The sequence below is a fragment of the Pelodiscus sinensis genome, chromosome 1 (assembly GCF_049634645.1).
Source record: "Pelodiscus sinensis isolate JC-2024 chromosome 1, ASM4963464v1, whole genome shotgun sequence".
In the NCBI taxonomy this organism is placed as follows: Eukaryota; Metazoa; Chordata; order Testudines; family Trionychidae; genus Pelodiscus; species Pelodiscus sinensis.
In genome coordinates, this window is record NC_134711.1 from 336,027,809 (window position 1) to 336,048,455 (window position 20,647).

General features: G+C 49.3%; 2 protein-coding genes across 2 annotated transcripts in view; both read right to left on the minus strand.

Moving 5' to 3' along the window:
- LOC142827805 (olfactory receptor 52E2-like) overlaps positions 1 to 20,647 on the minus strand; it is a 195,999-nt gene that overhangs the window by 35,446 nt on the left and 139,906 nt on the right. The window lies entirely within an intron of this gene.
- LOC142819372 (olfactory receptor 52R1-like) lies at positions 3,892 to 4,656 on the minus strand. The gene is made up of 2 exons (XM_075905995.1): positions 4,218 to 4,656; positions 3,892 to 4,082 (listed from the first exon to the last, which is right to left on the minus strand). The coding sequence occupies exons 1-2, from the start codon at positions 4,654 to 4,656 to the stop codon at positions 3,892 to 3,894; spliced, it is 630 nt and encodes a 209-aa protein (XP_075762110.1).

The window sequence follows — 20,647 nt, forward strand, 5'->3', positions numbered from 1 at the left end:
CCAGGGCTTTGTCAAGCCGAGACTTAAACACCTCTAGGGATGGAGACTCCACTACTTCCCTAGGTAACCCATTCCAATGCTTCACTACCCTTCAAGTAAAATAGTTTTTCCTAATATCCAATCTGGACCTCTCCCACCACAACTTGAGACCATTGCTCCTTGTTCTGCCATCTGTCACTACTGAGAACAGCCTCTCTCCACCCCGAGAAGCCCACAGAGCCAGCCCAGTCCTCCCCATCGGGGGTGCGTACCCCATTCCTCCCTCACCTCCTTCCACTTACCCTTCCCTAGCCCCCCTTCCTGATGTACAAAATAAAGAAAACGTGTGTTCAAAAATAGAATCTCTCTTTATTGAACAAAACTGGGGGAGACTGGGAAAAAGAGGTGGGAGAGGGGAAGAGAGAGGCTGGGAGAGGGGAGGGCAACTAAAATGATCAGGGGTTTGGAACAGGTCCCATATGAAGAGAGGCTAAAGAGACTGCGACTTTTCAGTTTATAGAAGAGGAGACTGAGGGGGGATAGGATAGAGGTCTATAAAAGCAAGAGTGGAGTGGAGAGGGTGCATAAAGAAAAGTTCTCCATTAGTTTCCATAATAGAAGGACTAGAGGACACCAAAGGAAAGGAATGGGTAGCAGGCTTCAAACTAGTAACAGAAAGTTGTTCTTCACAAAGCAAAGAGTCAACCTGTGGAACTCCTTGCTGCAGGAGGCTGTGAAGGCTACAACTAGAACAGAGTTTAAAGAGAAGTTAGATCAAGTCATGGAGGTTGGGTCCATGGAGTGGTATTAGCCAGGGGGTAGGAGTGGTGTCCCTGCCCAAAGTTTGTGGAAGGCTGGAGATGGATGGCACGCCACAAATGGCTTGGTCACTGTCTTTGGTCCATCCCCTCCAGGGTCCCTAGGGTTGGCCGCTGTCGGCAGACGGGCTACTGGAGTAGATGGACCTTTGGTCTGACCCAGTACGGGCATTCTAAGCTCAGGGCTCAGGGTCGGGGGTCTCAGTGGACTACCTTGATTTTCATGCCAACCTGCTCCTGGGTGGCCAGGCTGGCAGCTCTCCTGCCCTAGACGGCCACTTTCCTGTGCCTAGTGAGGAGGTCGTGGACGAGGTCCAAGATGTCTGCACTAGACCAGGCGGGTACCCGCCTCTTGCAGTCCTGGGCAGGCTCCCGAGAGCCGCCAGCCTGGTCCCGGGGAGAGGCGGAGGGCTGGGGGGCAACGGGTGGGTGGCTCGATCCGTGCCAGATGCAGGGTCTGCTTGCTGGGTGCTGGCAGGCTTGCACCTGGCACGGGCACCGTAGCCAGCCCATGCCCCTTTAAGGCGTTCAGGGCCAGGAGGGGGGCAGACGATTTTCCCTGGTGGTGCCCAGAGTGGCCACCAAGGAAAGCTGGGAAGGGCTAGCCTCCCACTAGTTCGAATTAAGGGGCTACACAGCCCTTAATTCGAACTAGTAAGTTCAAACTAGGCTTAGTCCTCAAGGAATGAGGTTTACCTTGATCGAACTAAGTGCTCTGCTAGTTCGAATTAAGTTCGAACTAGCGGAGCGCTAGTGTAGCGCCTATCAATGTTAATTCGAACTAAGGTACGTTAGTTCGAATTAACTTTATAGTGTAGACATAGCCTTCCTTCTTTCACCACTTCTGCCATGTGGAGGAAACCCCAGGGCTGGAAGAGACTGCCGGAGTCATGGAGTCCAGCCCCCAACCCAAAGCACGGCCAACCCCAACTCAATCAGCCCAGCCAGGACTTTGTCAAGTCGGGACCATAAAACCTCAAGGGATGAGATTCTACCTCCTCCCAAGAGAACCCATCCAAGTGCTTCCCCACCCTCCCAGGGAAATAACCCTCCTAAGGAAATAGTTGGTCCTAATATCCAACCTAGACCTAAATGGTCCATTGAATCCTTGAGGATAAAAGCCGTTAGCTGTACAGTAAAAAGGTCAAATTCTGAGGCTCTGAGGCAAATTTTCCTTGGAGTAAGACCTGAGTAAACACCTCAGGAGTCAGCTATGTGGTAATGCCCAGAAACTCTCATTCATTGTGATTGCCTTCCGCTGGATCCTCTCCAATGCATCCACGTTCTTTCTGTAGTGGGGGGCCCAGAACTGGACACAGTACTCCAGATGTGGCCTCACCAGAGCCGAACACACTGGAATAATCAATTCTCTGGATCTGCTGTGATTCGATTTCATTAGGGGCGCCCTGTTGACTCATATCCAGCTTCTTATCCCCTGTAATCCCCAGGACCTTTTCTGCTGAACTGCTACTTAGCCAGTCGGTCCCCAGCCTGGAACAATGCTTGGGATTCTTCCGTTCCAAGTGCAGGACTCTACACTTGTCCTCATCAGATTTGCCTCGTGAAACCAGGTTTACCTGTGCCGATCAAGAAAGGCTTCTTTGTCGACACGGCGCGTCCAGTCTGCCCCGATCTGCCGACAAACAGCTGATTGCCAGAGCGGGGCAGCCATTTAAATTTAAATGAAGCCGTGATTATTTTAATCACAGCTTCATTTCCCTCTGCCGATCTGTCTAATCTACATGCCTCCGTCGACGGAGGCATGTAGTTTAGACACACCCTGGGAGGGGCTGCTGGCCCCTCACTCAAACCTAAGGAGGATTTCTGCTTGGCCATCTCTTTTTTGATGTGAACCTGGAGAACATATCAGTTGTGTGTTTGCCCCCCAGGGATGGCCCGTGGACGAAGACAAACTAGGCAGTTGTCTAAGGCGCCACGGGCCCGGGCGCTTGATGATGAAATCATTGACAGCCGTGCAGGCAAGGGCACAGATCACACGTTCTGTCTAGGGCACCAGCTGCCGCAGCCGGCCTAAAACTGCTCCTGTTTGCCCCAAATTATGTCCAAAAAGGGCTGAGAGAGCTGTCTACTGAAAGCAGATGCTTTGCTGGTTCTATCTGTACAGCTCATAGCATGGAACCAAGGAGGCCTGCCTGAAATGCTACCCTCTTTTGCTAGATAACTCGGTGGGACACTGCTCCATTCATAGGCCCACTAGTACGTTAGACTTGGGTCAAGGTTTTCTTTCATTTCATAGGAGTTATTCTACTTTCTCCTGGTTGCTGTCGCCACTGCTCCCTGGAAATCACTCTTTCTGTAGCACAGAAATCTATTAAATACATGTCACTTCGCACACTGTGTGTTGGTAGCAGTGCAAAAGGGTCAGTCTTAGCTCAGGAACCTTAGCTGGTGAACACGCACCTTCCTTTCTAGCAGCAGGGTTCTGGGCATCACATCCATACTGGATGGAACTAGGGCAGGGCAGCTTCGGGGCCATTGGCTGGGGAGCTGGGGGTGTTTGGAGTGTACCCTTCCCATTGGGGGCTCCGGCAGTGGATGGCCGAGCATCCATGAACACCGCTGGGTGCGGGACTTCTCTGTGGATGTTGGGGTGAGGCAGACTGGGGGGCTTTGCCACTTGCAATTCACAACACAGGAGGGAACCCAGACATGGGAAACAGGGGTCTCAGCTCTGTCTCAGCTCCAGCTTCCATCCTGGAGGGCAGAGGGAACCCATCACAGAGGTGATCCAATGGGTGATGGAACAGGAGATGAGCATGCAGGTGGGAAGGATATTTGGAAGAGACACAAACCTGCCTGGAGCCCAAAGAAAGGTGTGGGGCAGTGGTGGGGCCTTTGGGAAAGAGGCGGGATTATTGTCAGGGCCTTGAGTGTCCAGTTACAATGTAGAAACCTTACAATTTAATGAGTCGCATACAAATGGATTCCCCAATATGTTACACTTGGAAAGAAATATCAGGAAAGGATTGAATTGCTCTTTGACTGGCTAGTGAGTCATTCAGGCAAGCAAGCCCAGCACCAGCCTTCTCGGCACGGAGCTCGATCTGAGTGTCAGGTAACCAGGAGAAAACGTTTAGGGCAATTTCAGAGTCAGAAGCTGGAGCAGCCTGTTCCGGATCTGTTCGGTCCTCACTCCATAGATGATGGGGTTTATCATGGGTGGCACCAGGAGGTAAATGTTAGAAATAAGAATGTAGATGTGCTGGGGTATATTGAGGCCAAAGCGGGTCGTGAGGGAGCCAAAGATAGTTGGAGTGTAAAAGGCTAAGATGACGCACAGGTGGGAAGTGCAGGTCCCAAAAGTCTTGAGCCGGGCGTCCTTTGTGGGGAGTTTGAAGATGGCCCTGAGGATCAGAATATAGGACAGAGCAAGAAAACTCACATCCAGACCCAACATACAGAAGAGCACAAAGAGGCCATAGTATCGACTGACACGGATGTCAGCACAGGCCAGATTCACCACGTCCATGTGCTCACAGTGCGTATAGGGGATGACGTTGGTTCTGCAATACGGCCACTGACTCGCCAGTACGGGATAGGGCAGTACAAGTATGGCACCTCGCAGCATCATGGCCAAGCCAATCTTGGCCACCAGTAGATTATTCAGGACGGTGGAATGTCTCAGGGGATGGCAGATGGCCACGTAACGATCCAAAGCCATGGCCACCAGTATCCCAGACTCAATTAGTGCGATTGAATGAATGAAGTACAGCTGGGTGAGGCACGCACTGAACTTGATCTCCCTGGAATTGAACCAGAAATTGTTCAGTATCGTGGGTAAGGTAGCGGTAGACAGGACCAAGTCGGTGACAGCCAGTACGCAGAGGAAATAGTACATGGGCTCATGGAGGCTCGGCTCTGTCTTCACAATGAACAGGATGGTGAAGTTCCCCAATATGGTTATGACGTATATGGCAAGGAATGGGATGGAGATCCAGACATGGGCCCACTCCAGGCCAGGGATGCCCTGCAGGATGAAGGTGGAGGGGTTGGTGAACTGGCTTGTGTTGGAATCTGACATGGAGCAGGAAGGAAGTTGTCCAACTCTGAGGCAGAACGGTGTTTATTGCATGTGCCGTACGTTCCCCTGACGTCGTGTGTGAGCCCACGATCTACAGCAATGCTCGCAGTACTAGCCTCTGAAAGGACAGAGAATGTTCGTATGAGGCACGGTGCGCACTGAGGGAGACTATTTTCATGGGGAAGCAGATCGGTTGCTCTTCACACCCTGAGAAATGACGTTTTCATTATTCAGAGTAACAAATTGTAAACAAATGACCCTACTACTGGCACTTCCATATTTTCTGGTGCTCCCCGTGTCAACCATGTCAACACCCCATGCTGTGGGAAACCATACAAGGCAACAGTAGGAAACCCACCTTGGGGAAAACTTCAGGTTCTTACTAATATTAGCACCATGGAAACAACGTGCTCATTTGGTTGTGCCGACTAAACGGGACCTGCCTGGAATAGGACAGCTCCTCATGGAGCCAAATGGAAAAGAGACAAAATCACCGGATCAAGAAGAGCCCTGAAAAGGGACAGAACTCAGTGAATGCTGAGAGAGAAAGAACTGAGCTGAGCCAGACTCATAGAATGAACGGGCAGTAGGATTGCTACTATATCGTCAGGACAGAAAAGAGATAAAATGGAGAAATTGGCTCTGGTTTTGCACAATTAAATCAATGCTTAAGCTCTGAAAAATAAAAGATTAGATTAGCAAAACCAACTTATCCTCATAATAATACCTGTCTACATTTTCCTTTTATTTTTATTGTACATTTTCATTTTATTTAAAATAAATCCTTAATCGATTTAGAGACCCAATTAATGTTGGGTGAATGTCCCTGTTAAGTATATTAACTATAAGAAAAGCTGGAAAACTTTAGTGCAAGTTCTAGCATGAGAAAATATCTTGTTAATGTCACAAATAAAGTAGACATGTTCAAGACATCGTGCTGAAGCTGTACAAGGTACCCACACTGTGTAAGGTGAGGAAACACCTCTGGGTCCATTAGCAGTGGAGGAGACTGTTAAACATTGTCCACAGTGGGACCGTCAGGTTGGGAGCACCAGAGTTTGGAACTGAATGATCGACCACACAGGTCATTGAGAACCTGCAGTGCTCAGTTGGGCAAAAGCAGAGCCAAAACCAGCAAATAAAAAAGGCAAATGGGGGGCAGTTTTCTTTTAAACATAAACTACTAAAGGGAAATGCAAAGTTTGAACAAAGCTCTGACAAGCTTCGGAAGCAGCGGAAGCCCTGCTATGGCACTCAGTCCAATCTACGTGTTAGGTAGAAAAACACAATTTCACACATGAAAATGGGCAAAACAGTGGAAGGAGGAGCCTGGTTGCAATGGATCGCGCTGTCCTAATGGGCACCAGATAAATACGAGTAAACAGTGTCACACGGTAGGAAAAAAATAATTCTGGGAGTCTGTAACAGGGGTGTGGCAATAAAGACACAAGTGCAATTCTCCCCTCCACCCTGCACTGAATTTTTCTCAATGGGAATAGTGCGTCCAGTTCTGGGCACCACATTTTGGGAAAGCTGCGGGCAGACTGGACGGGGTGCGGAGTGGAGCACAACGCTGGGTACAAGGTGTGGGAAGCCGGGTCTGCAGGCGAGGGGGCCGTCCTCCCCACCGCTCTCCTGGGCTAGGGATGGAGGGACAGAGCCATGCAGAGCTGTGGGAGCGGTGCCTGGGGATGGTCGGTGTCAGCAAAATGTCTCCCAGCCCACGGTCCCATTCTCCTCAGCAGCTGTGTGTGGCCGGGGGCTGCAGATTGCCCAGCACCAGCCTGGAACTGCTCAGCTCTGGGTGAGGAAAGGGGATAGGGCTCGAGGGCCTCCCACATCCCTGCCAGGACTGGGATTGTATATCAACGTCTTTCAGTGTTTCTTTGGGAACAAAATATTCTGATGTACTCGAATGCGGAGCTGTCCAAAGGGAACGAAGGGCTCTGTGGTGGGCAGGAAAGCGTGTTGAGTGCTGGCCTGAGCCCTAGATGAGGGCACTGTGAAATGGATCAATGGGACTCTGGACGGGATTCAGAGTTTTGCCGGGTTCACCGGGAGCTCCCAGTGCCGGGCTGTGGCCAAGGGACGTTGGGATTCCTGGTCGTGTGCACAGCAGAGCTGTGAGCTGGCGCAGGGGCTGGGTTTCCCCCTAGCACACAGCATCGGTGAAAGCGACTGGGTGACATTATGGGATCCAACATGGGAGAGAGTGAGGAAAAGAGTCGCACAGATGGAGGGAGGCTGCATCAAATCCCTTCCAAAGAGAGACCCAGAAACCCTCATCTAATTATCTTATCAAACTATGCTCAGGGGGTATATCCACACTGGACCCCTAGTTCGAACTAGGGAGACTAATGTAGGCATTCGAAGATGTAAATGAATCCCGGGATTTAAATATTTGCATGTTCCTAGGCGCCGCCATTTTTAAATCCACCTTAGTCCGAACTCTGTGTTCGCAGCTACACGCAGCACAGAGTAGGTAGTTCGAATTAAGATCTTTTATCAAGGCTGATCCGGATTTGAACAGCTGATTGGAGTCGACAACTCCCTAGAATTGTGTGAGTCTATGGAGGGGTGCACAGGCACAGAAAAGAGGGGAGTTTTGGCCAGAGATACAGGAGCAAACTTACCTCTGTGCCTATGTGTAGCCAGAAGTGAACCCCCATTTTACGTCCATCTTTGTCTGCTTGAAACCATGCAGGGCACATAATAGCAGGAAAACAGCATATTCTTTGAAAACCCTGGAGCAAGAGGTTTAGATATGCTGGCTCAGTGACCATGACCAACAGTAAGCAGAGATAAGAGGGTGGTCAAACTAAGAGGCTGTACATCATGCCCTTGACTTAACCCATATTGATACGAACACATAACCGTCCGCGGGGGGGGGGGGGGAGGAATCTCCCGCCCAACAAGAACATCCGGCAGTCCTAATTTAGTTATCTCTCTCTTGCAAGTGTAAATTAACTTGTAACCTGCTTGTAAGAACTGGCACCAAAAAACAGACCAGTAAAATTTGGCCTCTTAAGATAAGAAAGAGAATACAGGCTCCCAGGGGTATAAAGATGAGTCCAGCAGCACACTGACTTTGTGTGTCAATCTACCACCTATCTGCTGGTCGGGTTAGGTGTTTGACCTCCCGAGGTTCCAAGGGGATGCCCACCTCGTATTCGTCTTTCCTAGAAATTGAGAGACCGGCCCTGGCCTGACACGCTGGAGTCGAGAGGCACAGAAGGGGGTAAAAATTGTACCTGGATGTGGTCCTTTGTTTAAGTATATATACATATTGTTAGAGCTCTTTAAAGATTAAGCTGTCACTTGGTACCATTATTTCTATTTTCTATCTTTACCTTTTTCCTGTAATCATTTGTAAGATCTATATTTTCCTAGCATTTAAGAAATAGAGCAATAGCCATTGTAACCATATGATTTATAAGTTCTTTTAATAAACCCGTAACTGTTTAAGCTTTAACCTGACTCCTTCAGTTGCTGTAATAGAACCAAGCACAATTTAAAAGAACTTCAGCCAGTCACAAAGGGACAGACATAGGGAGAGCTTGGGCGTTTGGATCTGTCTCACTCCCAGGTGACAAGATCCGTTGGGGCACCTTTCCAGCCTTTCCCAGGCTGCCCGCTGCGAAGGAACTTTGTGTTCTAGCAGCTAAAATCTAAGGTGTAATAAGGTCTTCCTACACACTGGGATGTCTGTTAGCCTGTTTGGCTACCCTCTGCGACGGGACCTCGGTCCTAGCAGTAAAGTCACGGACATTAAACTCTCGGGGCTCCTTTCAGCCTTCTTGGCTGCCCGCTGTGACGAGACTTCATGTCTTAGCAATCAAAGACTTAGGAGACATACCCACACACACTGCCCTGACTGTTGGCTGACACTATGACCCAGGGGTGTTTAATGGCTCTGCAGTGAACATGGTTCTCTCTGCATTGATCATACCTACGTAGATCTGGATGTGTGAAGCAGGGGAGCTCATCAAAGATGGGATCTGTGAATTCGGAGATCAGAGGGTCTTCTCTGGGAACCGCCCTCAGGCGTCCGGGTCCTGCACCTCTCAGCCCAGCATCTGTAGCAGTGTCACGCGCCGAAAGCCGGCACAGAGCTGGGCACTGTTCATATAGCTCTGGGCTATCCCGGCGGGGGGGGAGGGGGGGGTTTGCTCAACCTCTGAATGTAACCAGCCTGGAGACTGGGCTATTTATCCAGATTGCATCACAAACAGCAATTAAAGGACCTTCCCCAGGGAGAGAAAAACTCTGGGCTGAGCCACAGAGGAATTGGCTGCTTTGTGTTTACTTTAAAATGATATTTGGTTAGTGAGAAAGTTAGTCACCAGGCCTAGGTCTGCACAGAATGTGGCACCTGTGAGCGCCCAGGGTGGGGGGTGAGCAGGAAACAGAGCCAGATAGAGAAGGTGGCTACGGGCAGGCACAGGCATTTTCTGCAGGCCCACGGGGCTGTTACACAAGGGCAGAGCGCAGCGACTCCTCAGTCACTCTCCTCACACTGGGCAGCCCCTTTCCTGCAGGGCCGTGGAAGCGCCTAGCACAGGGAAGTCCCTCCCAACACACCCTCGTGTGGCGCGACACATGGAGCCACAGGGAGAGGTGGCCTGTCCGTGCTCGTGGGGAGAGTGACAGTCACAGCCAGAGCCCTGAGGGACCCGCCGCAAACACAATCAAAGTCTAAGGCTGATGCCCTACAAGAGAGAGGGGCAACCTAGGCTAGGGAATGAGCCACACGTCACCACTGAGAACAGCCTCTCGCCATCCTCTTTGGAACCCCCCTTCAGGAAGTTGCAGGCTGCTCTCAGATCCCCCCTCACTCTTCTCTTCTGCAGCCTAAATAAGCCCAAATCCCTCAGCCTCTCCTCGTAGGCCATGTGCTCCAGCCCCAAATCGTTTTGGTTTCTGTCTTCTAGACCCTAAAGGAGCAATCAAAGACGATAAAGTCATAGCGGGGAAGCTGGATGAATTCTTTGCTTCAGTCTTCACAGCTGATATTATTGGGGAGATTTCCAAACTTGAGCCCTTCTTTTTAGGTGACAAATCTGAGGAATAATCCCAGATTGAGGTGTCATTAGAAAAGGTTTTGGGACAAATTGATAAACCGAACAGTAACCATCACTGTGACCAGATGGCATTCACCCAAGGGTTCTGAAAGAACTCAAATGGGAAATTGGGGAACTGTTCACTCTGGTTTGTAACCTTTCCTTTAAATCACCTTCCGTACCAATGAATGGAAGATAACTAAGGTGATGCTAATATTTTAAAAGGGCTCTAGAGGTGATCCTAGCAATTACAGACCCGTAAGTCTAACGTCAGTACTGGGCAAATTAGATGAAATGAAAGTAAAGAATAAAATTGATTAGTGAGAAAACTTAGCACGATGCCTAGGTCTGCACGGAATGTGGCACCTGTGAGTACCCAGTGCTAATGAACAGTGCACATAACAGTGCACATGGATGAACATAATTAGTTGGGGGAAATCCACCTGGTTTCTGTAATGGGAAATCTTGCCCTACTAATCTCCTAGCGTTCTTTGAGGGGGTCAGCAAATATGCGGGCAAGGGTGATCCAGTGGATATAGTGTACTTAGATTTCCAGAAAGCCTTTGACAAGGTCCCTCAGCAAAGACTCTTTCGTAAAGTAAGTTGTCATGGGATAAGAGGGAAGGTCCTCTCATGGATTGAGAACTGGTTAAAAGACAGGAAACAAAGGGTAGGAATAAATGGTCAGTTTTGCAAGTGGAGAGAGGGAACTAGTGGGGTCCTGCAAGGGTCTGTCCTGAGACCCATCCTCTTCAACTTATTTATAAATGATCATATGATCACAGAATCATAGAATACTAGGACTGGAAGGGACCAGTTTGGCATGGGGAGATCAACTGTCGTGTTGATGTAGGTAAGTCACTTTTGGGGGACAGGCCCTGCTGAGTGAGCGGGTTGAGAAAGGGGGACTGCCAGGGAAGGGCAAGAGGGAGTGGGGGATGGAGTGCACTTGGAGGCTGCTCCTCGGCCACCCCTGCACTGATGTGGGAGAGGGGGGTGTCATGACAAGGAGAGGGGAAAGTTGGGAGGGGGGAGGGATCTCCTCCCAAGCGCTTAGGTAACCTGTCAAGTATCAGAGAGGTAGCTGTGTTAGTCTAAATCTGCAAAAGCGGCGAGGCATCCTGTGGCACCTTATAGACTAATTGAAGTGTAGAAGCATAAGTTTTCGTGGGCAAAGACCCACTTCGTCACATGCATCTGACGAAGTGGGTCTTTGCCCATTAAAGCTTATGCTCCTACACTTCAGTTAGTCTATAAGGGTATGACTATAAGTGTCGTGGTTAATGTAGTCATACGGAGTTGCAAATGAAGCCCGGGATTTGAATTTCCCGGGCTTCATTAGCATATTGCCGGGTGCTGCCATTTTTAAATGTCTGCTAGTGCGGACTCTGTGCCCGCGGCTACACGCAGGACGAACTAGATAGTTCGGACTAGGAGTGCTGGACTGTCAGTGTAAGCGTCGTCCTGGCGCGCTCCCGACAGGACCTCTACTCCTTGATAAACTTTCGGCTGCGTGCGTAACAATCGATACTCCCTTTATCTAGAGTGTTAGACCCCGTGCACTTGGGTCAACACGAGAGATCTCTGAGAGGCCCCGGAAGCGACAGATGCAGGGAAGGTTTGAAATCAATTGAGCAGGTTTATTGTCAAATGCGAAGCTCTACCAGTTGGTAACAGAGATCAGTACAATGTTACACCACTAGGCACTATGGCCCGCGTTGACAAGGTACCAACACCGGGCAGGCCTATTGCCATATATCAGATATTAAGCTACTGTGCACTCTGTAAGTTTAAGCAATGACACCTGCCGTTCAGGTGCCTAGTGCACCCCCCCCCCCAAGGTCTGCCGGAGAGCACCCTCTGCGGTGTCCTTTTATAGACAGGTACAAACAACGTACATCATTTCTTTACGTACCAGGTTACCACCCTCTGTTGCCTAGTTACCACCCCTCACCTTATGGAAGGGGGGCTTACTTACAATCCTTCACTCTGTCAATTCCGACCCGGTCCTGAACCTAGGTCGGTAGGTGCATTAGTTTTTAGGGAGTTTTTGTACCAAGACATTTCTTATTAAGATGTTCCATTACTCCCGTTTGGCTCACAGTCTGTACCCAGTGCCTCCCTGTGTCCTTCCATGCTCGACCTAACTTACATAATCACAGAGTTATCAATAGGGCCTCTTTCTTGGCTCCTGTTACTGAACCAAAGTCTTGCTCACTAGATAGCAGGCCTGTTGCTGTTTTCATGTTACAGGCCTCTGTTTAGGCCTGCTGACTCCATGTTACTGACCCTCAACTTACTACACCTGGTTTCTGTCTGTCTATTTGTCTCGTGCTGCAGGTGGTGAGGGCCATGAATGTGGAGGTGCTGAAGAGGCTCATCCATCTCCGGGTCCTGGACAACATCGCTGCCGGGTTTGCTTCTCTTGGCTTCCCGATCCGCGGAGGAGCCCTCAAGAGACACACATCACGATCCACGCACCGCCCCATCAAGCAGTCCAGTTTATGAACAGGAAGGGCTCCTATTCCATGGAGCTGCAGGCCGTGGTCGACCACTCGGGACACTTTATGGACATTTGTGTCGGGTGGTCGGGGCGGGCATATGATGCCCGCATATTCCGCAACTCCTACCTGAACCGCAGGTTGCAGGAGGAACATTTTTCCCTCAGTGGCACCTCATGCTCGGGGACGTGCAGATGCCAGTGTGCATAGTGGCCGACATGGCCTACCCCCATGCCGTGCCTCATGAAGCCCTACACTGGCCACCTGGATGTGAGCAAGGAGCTTTTCAACACGCATCTTACCAGGCTCGCATCCACATGGAATGCTCTTTCAGCCTCCTGAAAGGGAGGTGCCATTCCCTCCTCACACACCTGGAGATGGGCGAAGGCAACATCTCGGAGGTGAGGTCTGCATGTTGTGCCGTCCACAACCTGGTGGAGAGGAAAGGGGAGGCCTTCCTGATGAGATGGGGGACAGGTGCTGATGGTGAGGACAGGCCATTTGAGCAGCCCCAGACGGCTGCCATCCGCCAGGCTGGTGTCCAAATCCAAGAGGTCCTGAGGGAGAGATTCTCAGAAGGAGCCCACTGATTTTTGCCAGGGTCTCCCCCATGGCGGGGTTGGCCTGACTGATCCCTTTCCGTCCACAATTCTCACTCTATGCCCATTAAGAAGACATACAGACCCGGTTTTCTTTGGAAACAGAAATTTTTTTTATGAGAAACACTAGTAGTACAGAAAAGGTGTGAACTGTGAATAAAAAGCACCTTTCTCTTCTTACCATTCAACTGTTTATAAACAAAGTAAATCTGTCCCTCAGAAATGAAGATTTTGTTCCATAACTGAAATGTCCTTTCACTGGGGTGGTAGTTGACTGAAAACCTGGAGTGGGGAGGGAGGAACAAGTTGATCAAAGTACCCTGATCAAAGGGTATTGCTACCTTCTTGCAGCCTGGCATTGCCACGGCCTTGGAATTGGATGGAGCGAGAGCCAGTCTTGGCCTGGGCAGGAGGGGGGGAGCAGGATGGGCTGGGGGGGAAGGTGGACTGGACGGGCTGGGGAAGGGGATGCTGGAGGATCAGGGGGAGTGGGGCCTGGAGTGCAAAAGGAGCAGTGCCCGTGACAGGGGCAGGCAAGGCTAGGACCTCCCGAATTGTGGCACAGATGGAAGTGCGCTTCTGGACCAGCTCATCCAGCAGCCTGGTGCGCCACTCGGCCTCTGCTTCCATCCTCTGCTGGAGGGTCCTGTTCAGGTGCTGCAGGGCCACTACGTGCTCCCTCAGCAGGTCTGTGTAGACCCGCTAGTGCCTGCGGGTGCCACGGGTCCGGGATGGGGGTGGGGCGGGTGTGGTGCTCCCCTGTTGGGTAGAGGGTCAGGCAGTGTAGGAAAAGAGGAGGGGACAGTCACTGTCTGTGAGCGCCCCCGCTATCCCCGAGGGCAAGCCATGTCTGTCAGGGGCTCTCCTTGGACAGGAGACTCAGGGGTGATACAGGTGACACTGCGTGTGAGTTGGGCAGTGGCCCCAAAGCCTCACAGGGGCCCCACAGTGGCAATGGGACTAGCTGGCCCCTCACACTGCCAACCCGTCCACGTGTGGTGACCCCTGAAAGCACTCACGTGATGTTCCCTTCCCGATATCCATGGACGCCTGAGAGGCCTGTGGGGTCTGGAGGACCGGCTCCTGGGAGAGGGTCCCTGCTGATGCCTCGTCCTCCTCCTCCTGCTCCTCTGGGTGCAGCTTTCCCGCCTCTCCTGCCTGGGTCCCCTCCCTCAGGGGTTGGTCTATGGTGTGGGGGGTTAACCCGGACTCCACCACATGCAGTAGACTCTGGGCTTCCCCACAACCCACAATCTGCTCCAACTCCTGGTAGTAAGGGCAGGTCTTGGGGGCTGCCCTGGAGTGGGAGCTCTGGTCCTGGGCCTTGGCATATCCCTGGCACAGCTCTTAGACTCATAGGCTGTGTCTACACTGGCACCTTTTTCCAGAAATGCTTAAAACGGAACAGTTTTCCTTTATAAGTATTTCTGGAAAAAGTGCGTCTACATTGGCAGGGTACTTTTCCGGAAAAGCCTTTTTTCCGGAAAAGCGTCCGTGGCTAATGTAGACGTGCTTTTCCAGAAAAAAGCCCTGATCGTCATTTTTGCGATCGGGGCTTTTTTGCGGAAAAGACTACTGGGCTGTCTACACTGGCCCTTTTCCGGAACAGTTTTCCGGAAAAAGGACTTTTGCTCGAGCGGGAGCAGCACAGTTTTTCCGGAAAAGCAGCTGATTTCTTACAGTAGATCGTCAGTGCTTTTCCGGAAATTCAAGGGGACAGTGTAGACAGCTCTCAGCTTATTCCGGAAAAGCGGCTGCTTTTCCGGAATAAGTGGCCCAGTGTAGACACAGTCATAGACTCATAGACTTTAAGATCAGAAGGGACCATTATGATCATCTAGTCTGACCCCCTGCACAGTGCAGGCCACAGAATCTCACCCACCCCCTCCTAGAATAATCCTCTCACCTATGTCTCAGATATTGAAGCCTTCAAATACTTTGAAGGCCCCAAGATGCAGAGAATCCTCCAGCTGTGATCTGTGCCCCATGCTACAGAGGAAGGCGAAAAACCTCCAGGGCCTCTGCCAATCTACCCTGGAGGAAAATTCCTTCCCCACCCCAAATATGGCGATCAGCTAAACCCTGAGCATGTGGGCAAGACTCACCAGCCAGACACCCAGAAAGTTCTCTGTAATGACTCCTATCATCTGTCCATTGACCTATTTCCCACTGATAATGAATGGTGAATTAGCTACCAAGATCATGTTATCTCATCAAACCATCCCGTTATCATAGAACCATAGAACTGGAAGAGACCTCAGAAGGTCATCAAGTCCAGCCCCCTGCTCTAGGCAGGACCAATCCCAACTAAATCAACCCAGCCAAGGCTTTGTCAAGCCGAGACTTAAACACCTCTAGGGATGGAGACGCCACTACTTCCCTAGGTAATCCATTCCAGTGCTTCACCACCCTCCTAGTGAAATAGTTTTTCCTAATATCCAACCTGGACCTCTCCCACCACAACTTGAGACAATTGCTCCATGTTCTGCCATCTGTCACTACTGAGAACAGCCTCTCTCCTTCCTCTTTGAAACCTCCCTTCTGGAGGTTGAAGGCTGCTATCAAATCCCCCCTCACTCTTTGCTTCTGCAGACTAAACAAACCCAACTCCCTCAGCCTCTCCTCATAAGTCATATGCTCCAGCCCCCTAATCATTTTGGTTGCCCTCCGCTGGACCCTCTCCAATGCGTCCGCATCCTTTTTGTAGTGGGGGGCCCAGAACTGGACGCAATACTCCAGATGTGGCCTCACCAACGCTGAATAAAGAGGAATAATGACATCTCTGGATCTGCTGACAATGCTCCTCTTAAAGCAACCTAATATGCTATTAGCCTTCTTGGCTACAAGGGCACCCTGTTGCATCATATCCAGCTTCTCATCGGCTGTAACCCCCAGGTCCTTTTCTGCAGAACTACTACTTAACTGGTTGGTCCCCAGTCTGTAACAATGCTTGGGATTCTTCCGTCCCAAGTGCAGGACTCTACACCTGTCCTTGTTGAACCTCATCAGATTTCTTGTGGCCCAATCCTCCAATTTCTCTTAGTCACTCTTGACCCTATCTCTGCCCTCCAGTGTATCTACCTCTCCCCCAAGCTTAGTGTCATCCGCAAACTTGCTGAGGGTGCAATCCATCCCCTCATCCACATCATTAATAAAGATATTGAACAAAACCGGTCCTAAAACTGAACCTTGGGGCACTCCACTAGAAACCGACCGCCAGCCTGACATCGAGCCATTGATCACTACCCACTGGGCCCGGCCTTCTAGCCATCTTTCTAGCCATCTTACCGTCCATTTATCCAATCCACATTCCCTTAACTTGCTGGCAAGAATATTGTGGGAGACCGTATCAAAAGCCTTGCTAAAGTCAAGGTATATCACATCCACTGACTTTCCCAAGTCCACTGAGCCAGTTACCTCATCATAGAAGCTAATCAGATTGCTCAGGCACGACTTGCCCTTTGTGAATCCATGCTGACTATTCCTAACCACTTTCCTCTCATCCAACTGTCTCAAAATGGATTCCTTAAGGATCCCTTCCATGATTTTTCCAGGAGCCGAGGTAAGACTGACTGGCCTATAGTTCCCTGGATCGTCCTTCTTCCCTTTTTTGAAGATGGGCACTACATTTGCCTTATTCCAATCATCCGGGATTTCTCCCGATCTCCACGACTTTTCAAAGATAATAGCCAAAGGCTCCTCAATGACAGTTGCCAACTCCCTCGGCACCCTCGGATGCACTAAGTCCGGACCCATGGATTTGTGTACGTTTAGCTTTTCTAAGTAGTTCCTAACCTGTTCTTTACCCACCATGGGCTGTCCATCTTCATCCCATCTTGTGTCACTTAGCTCAGAAGTCCGGGAGCCGACCTTGTCCGTGAATACAGAGGGAAAGAACGCATTGAGCACTTCAGCTTTCCCCACATCATCTGTCACTAGGTTACCTCCTTCATCCATTAGGGGCCGCACACCCTCTCTGATCACCTTCTTCTTGTTAACATGCCTGTAGAAACCTTTCTTGTTATCCTTCACATCCTTAGCCAGTCGCAATTCCATTTGCGCTTTCGCCTTCCTGATAATCCCCCAGCATTCTCGAGCTATACATTTAAACCCCTCCCTGGTTATTTCTCCAAGTTTCCACTTTTTGTAAGCTTCCTTATTGTGCTTAAGTTCACCAAGGATTTCCCCTGTAAGCCAATCAGGTCTCCTACCATGTTTGCCTCTCTTGCTACGCGTCGGGATGGTTTCTTTCTGTGCCTTCAATAAGGCTTCCTTAAAATACTGCCAGCTGTCCTGGACTCCTTTCCCCTTCATGTTAGCATCGCAGGGGATTCTGCCCATCAGATCCCCGAGGGAGTCAAAATCTGCTTTTTTGAAGCCCAAGGTGTGTATTTTACTACTCTCTTATCTTCCTTTCATCAGGATCCGGAAATCTACCATCTCATGATCACTGCTTCCCAGGTTGTCACTCACCTCTACTTCCCCTATTAGTTCCCCACGGCTGCTCCGTGTTTATTTTAAAATGATATTTGGTTAGTGAGACAGTTTGGCAACAGGCCTAAGTCTGCACTGACTGTGGCACCTTTAAGCGCTCGGGATGCGTTGGGTGGGCCAAAGACAGAGCCACATGAACAAAGGTGGCTATGGGGAGGCACAGGCATTTTCTGAAGGCCCACAGGGCTGGAGTGTCTCTCTCTTCACGCTGGGTAGCACCTTCCTGCAGGGCCGTGGAAGTGCCGAGCACAGGGAAGACCCTCCGAACACACCCTTGTGTGGTGCGACACACGGAGCCACAGGGAGAGATGGCCTGTCAGTGCTCGTGGAGAGAGTGACAGTCACAGCTAGAGCCTGAGTGACCCGCCGCAAACATAATCAAAGTCTATGGCTCATGCCCTACAAGAGAGAGGGGCAACGTAGGGTAGGGAATGAGCCACATGCCACAACCGAGAACAGTCTCTCTCCATCCTCTTTGGAACCTCCCTTCAGGGAGTTGCAGGCTACTCTCAGATCCCCTCTCACTCCTCTTTTCTGCAGACTTAATAACTCTAAGCCACTCAGCCTCTCTTCATAGGCCATGTGCTCCAGCCCCAAATCATTTTGGTTTCTCTCTGCTAGACCCTAAAGGTGAACTCAGAGATGATAAAGTCATTGTGGAAACAATAAATGAATTCTGTGCTTCAGTCTTCACTACCCAGGATATTGGGGAGATTCCCAAACATGGGCCATTCTTTTTAGGTGACAAATCGGAGGAATGATCCCAGATTAATGTGTCATTAGAAGAGGTTTCAGGACAAACTGATAAAGTGAACAATGACATGTCACTGTGACCAGATGACATTCACCCAAGAGTTCTGAAAGAACGCAAATGGGAAATTGTGGAACTATTAACAGTGGTTTCTAACCTATCCTTTAAATCAGCCTCCATACCTAATAACTGGAAGATAGCTCACATCATGCCAATATTTTAAAAGGGCTCTAGAGGTGAGCCTGGTAATTACAAGCCGGTAAGTCTAACGGCAGTACTGTGCAAATTAGCTGAAATGATAGGAAATAATATAATTGTCAGTCACATGGATGAATATAATTTCTTGAGGGAAGTCAATGTGGTTTCTCTAACAGGAAATCCTGCCTTCCTAATCTTCTAGAGTTCTTTGAGGAGGTCAGCAAATATGTGGACGAGGGGGATGTAGTAGATATAGTGTATTTAGATTTCCAGAAAGCCTTTGGAAAGATCCCTCACCAAAGGCTCTTCAGTAAAGTAAGTTGTCATGGTATAAGAGGGAAGGCCCTTTCATGGATTGAGAAATGGTTAAAAGACAGGAAACAAAGGGTAGGGATAAATGGTCAGTTTTGCAAGTGGAGAGAGGTCATAGTGGAGGTCCCCCAAAGGTCAGTCCTAGTACCAATTCCTATTCAACTTATTCATAAATGATCTAGAGAAAGGGACAAGCAGTGAGGTAGAAAAGTTGGTGGATGATACTAAACTGTTCAAGATAGTCAAGACAGAAACAGACTGTGAAGAACTTCAAAAAGATCTCAGAAAATTAAGTGATTGGGCAACAAAATGGCAAATGAAATTTAATGTGGATAAGTGTAAAGTAATGCACATCGGGAAAAATAACCCCGACTATAAAGAAAATATCATGGGGGATAATTTGGCTACGACAGATCAGGATAGAGATCTTGGTGTTATCATGGATAGTTCTCTGAAAATGTCCACACAGTGTGCAGCGGCGGTCAAAAAGGCAAATAGGATGTTAGGAATTATTAAGAAAGGGATGGAAAATAAGATACAGAATATCTTACTGACCCTGCATATAACTATGGGACGCCCACAACTTCAATACTGCGTACAGATGTGGTCTCCTCACCTCAAAAAAGATACTTTGGCCTTGGAAAGGGTTCAGAAAGGACAACTAAAATGGTCAGGGGTTTGGAACACGTCCCATATGAAGAGAGGCTAAAGCACCTGGGACTTTTCAGTTTAGAAAAGAGGAAACTGAGGAAGGATATGATAGAGGTTTATAAAATCATGAGTGATATGGAGAGGGTGAATTAAGAAAAGTTATTCATTATTTCCTATAATATAAGGACTAGAGGACACCAAATGAAATTAATGGAAACAAAATGGAAAATTAAATTTATTGTTGTTAAATGTAAAGTAATGCACAGTGGAAAAATACCCCCAACCATAAGAACATAAGAATATAAGAACGGCCGTCCTGCGTCAGACCAAAGGTCCATGTAGCCCAGTGTCCTGTCTGCCGACAGCGGCCAGCACCAGGTGCCCCAGAGAGGGTGGATCCGAAAACAATGATCAAGTGATTTATCTCCTGCCGTCCTTCTCCAGCCTCTGACAAACAGAGGCCAAGGACACCATTTTATCCCCTGGCTAATAGCCTTTTATGGACCTAACCTCCTGGGTCGCTTTAAGCGCAGGCCTCAGATAGCCTCAGGCAGCAGCCACACAAAGTAACTCCTGACCTGATGCCCTGCCACTGGTTCCATCCAGCCTTAAATGCGATTCAGCGTCCACTCAGTGTGGACAAGGTATTTCGAAACAGCAAAATGCTATTTCAAAATGCATTTTCTGTGTAGACACATTATTTCAAAATATCTTATTGCAAATTAACTATTTTGAAATAAGATATTTTGAAATAACACTGTAGTGTAGACGTACCCTTACTTATTTACACAATATAAGAACTAGCGGTCACCAAATGACATTAATAGGCATCAGGGAAGTGAAAGCACAATTGATTTTCTGCAGTCCAGGATGTATATTTTGCGCTTCTCGTTTCTTCCTTTCAGGATCCTAAACACAACCATATCACAATCTCTGCTGCCCAGGTTACCACCCACCTTTACTTCCCCTATTAGTTCCTCTCTGTTTTTGAGCAGCAGGTCAAGGTGAACCTGGGTCCCTGGATGGATCCTTCAGCACTTAAGTTATAAAGGGGAAATAACTTAATGATGGTTCCTCACTCTCCCTACAACAACGCACCTAAAAGTACCAGAGGGAAAAGACTGAACTAGGGGGAAGTTCTGGTCCGAGGAAGGAACCAAAAAGCCTGCTGGAAAAAAAATTACCTGCTTCTGCTAGCGAACTCAGTTGGACAGAGCTTGATTGAAAACTCAACTCGCACAT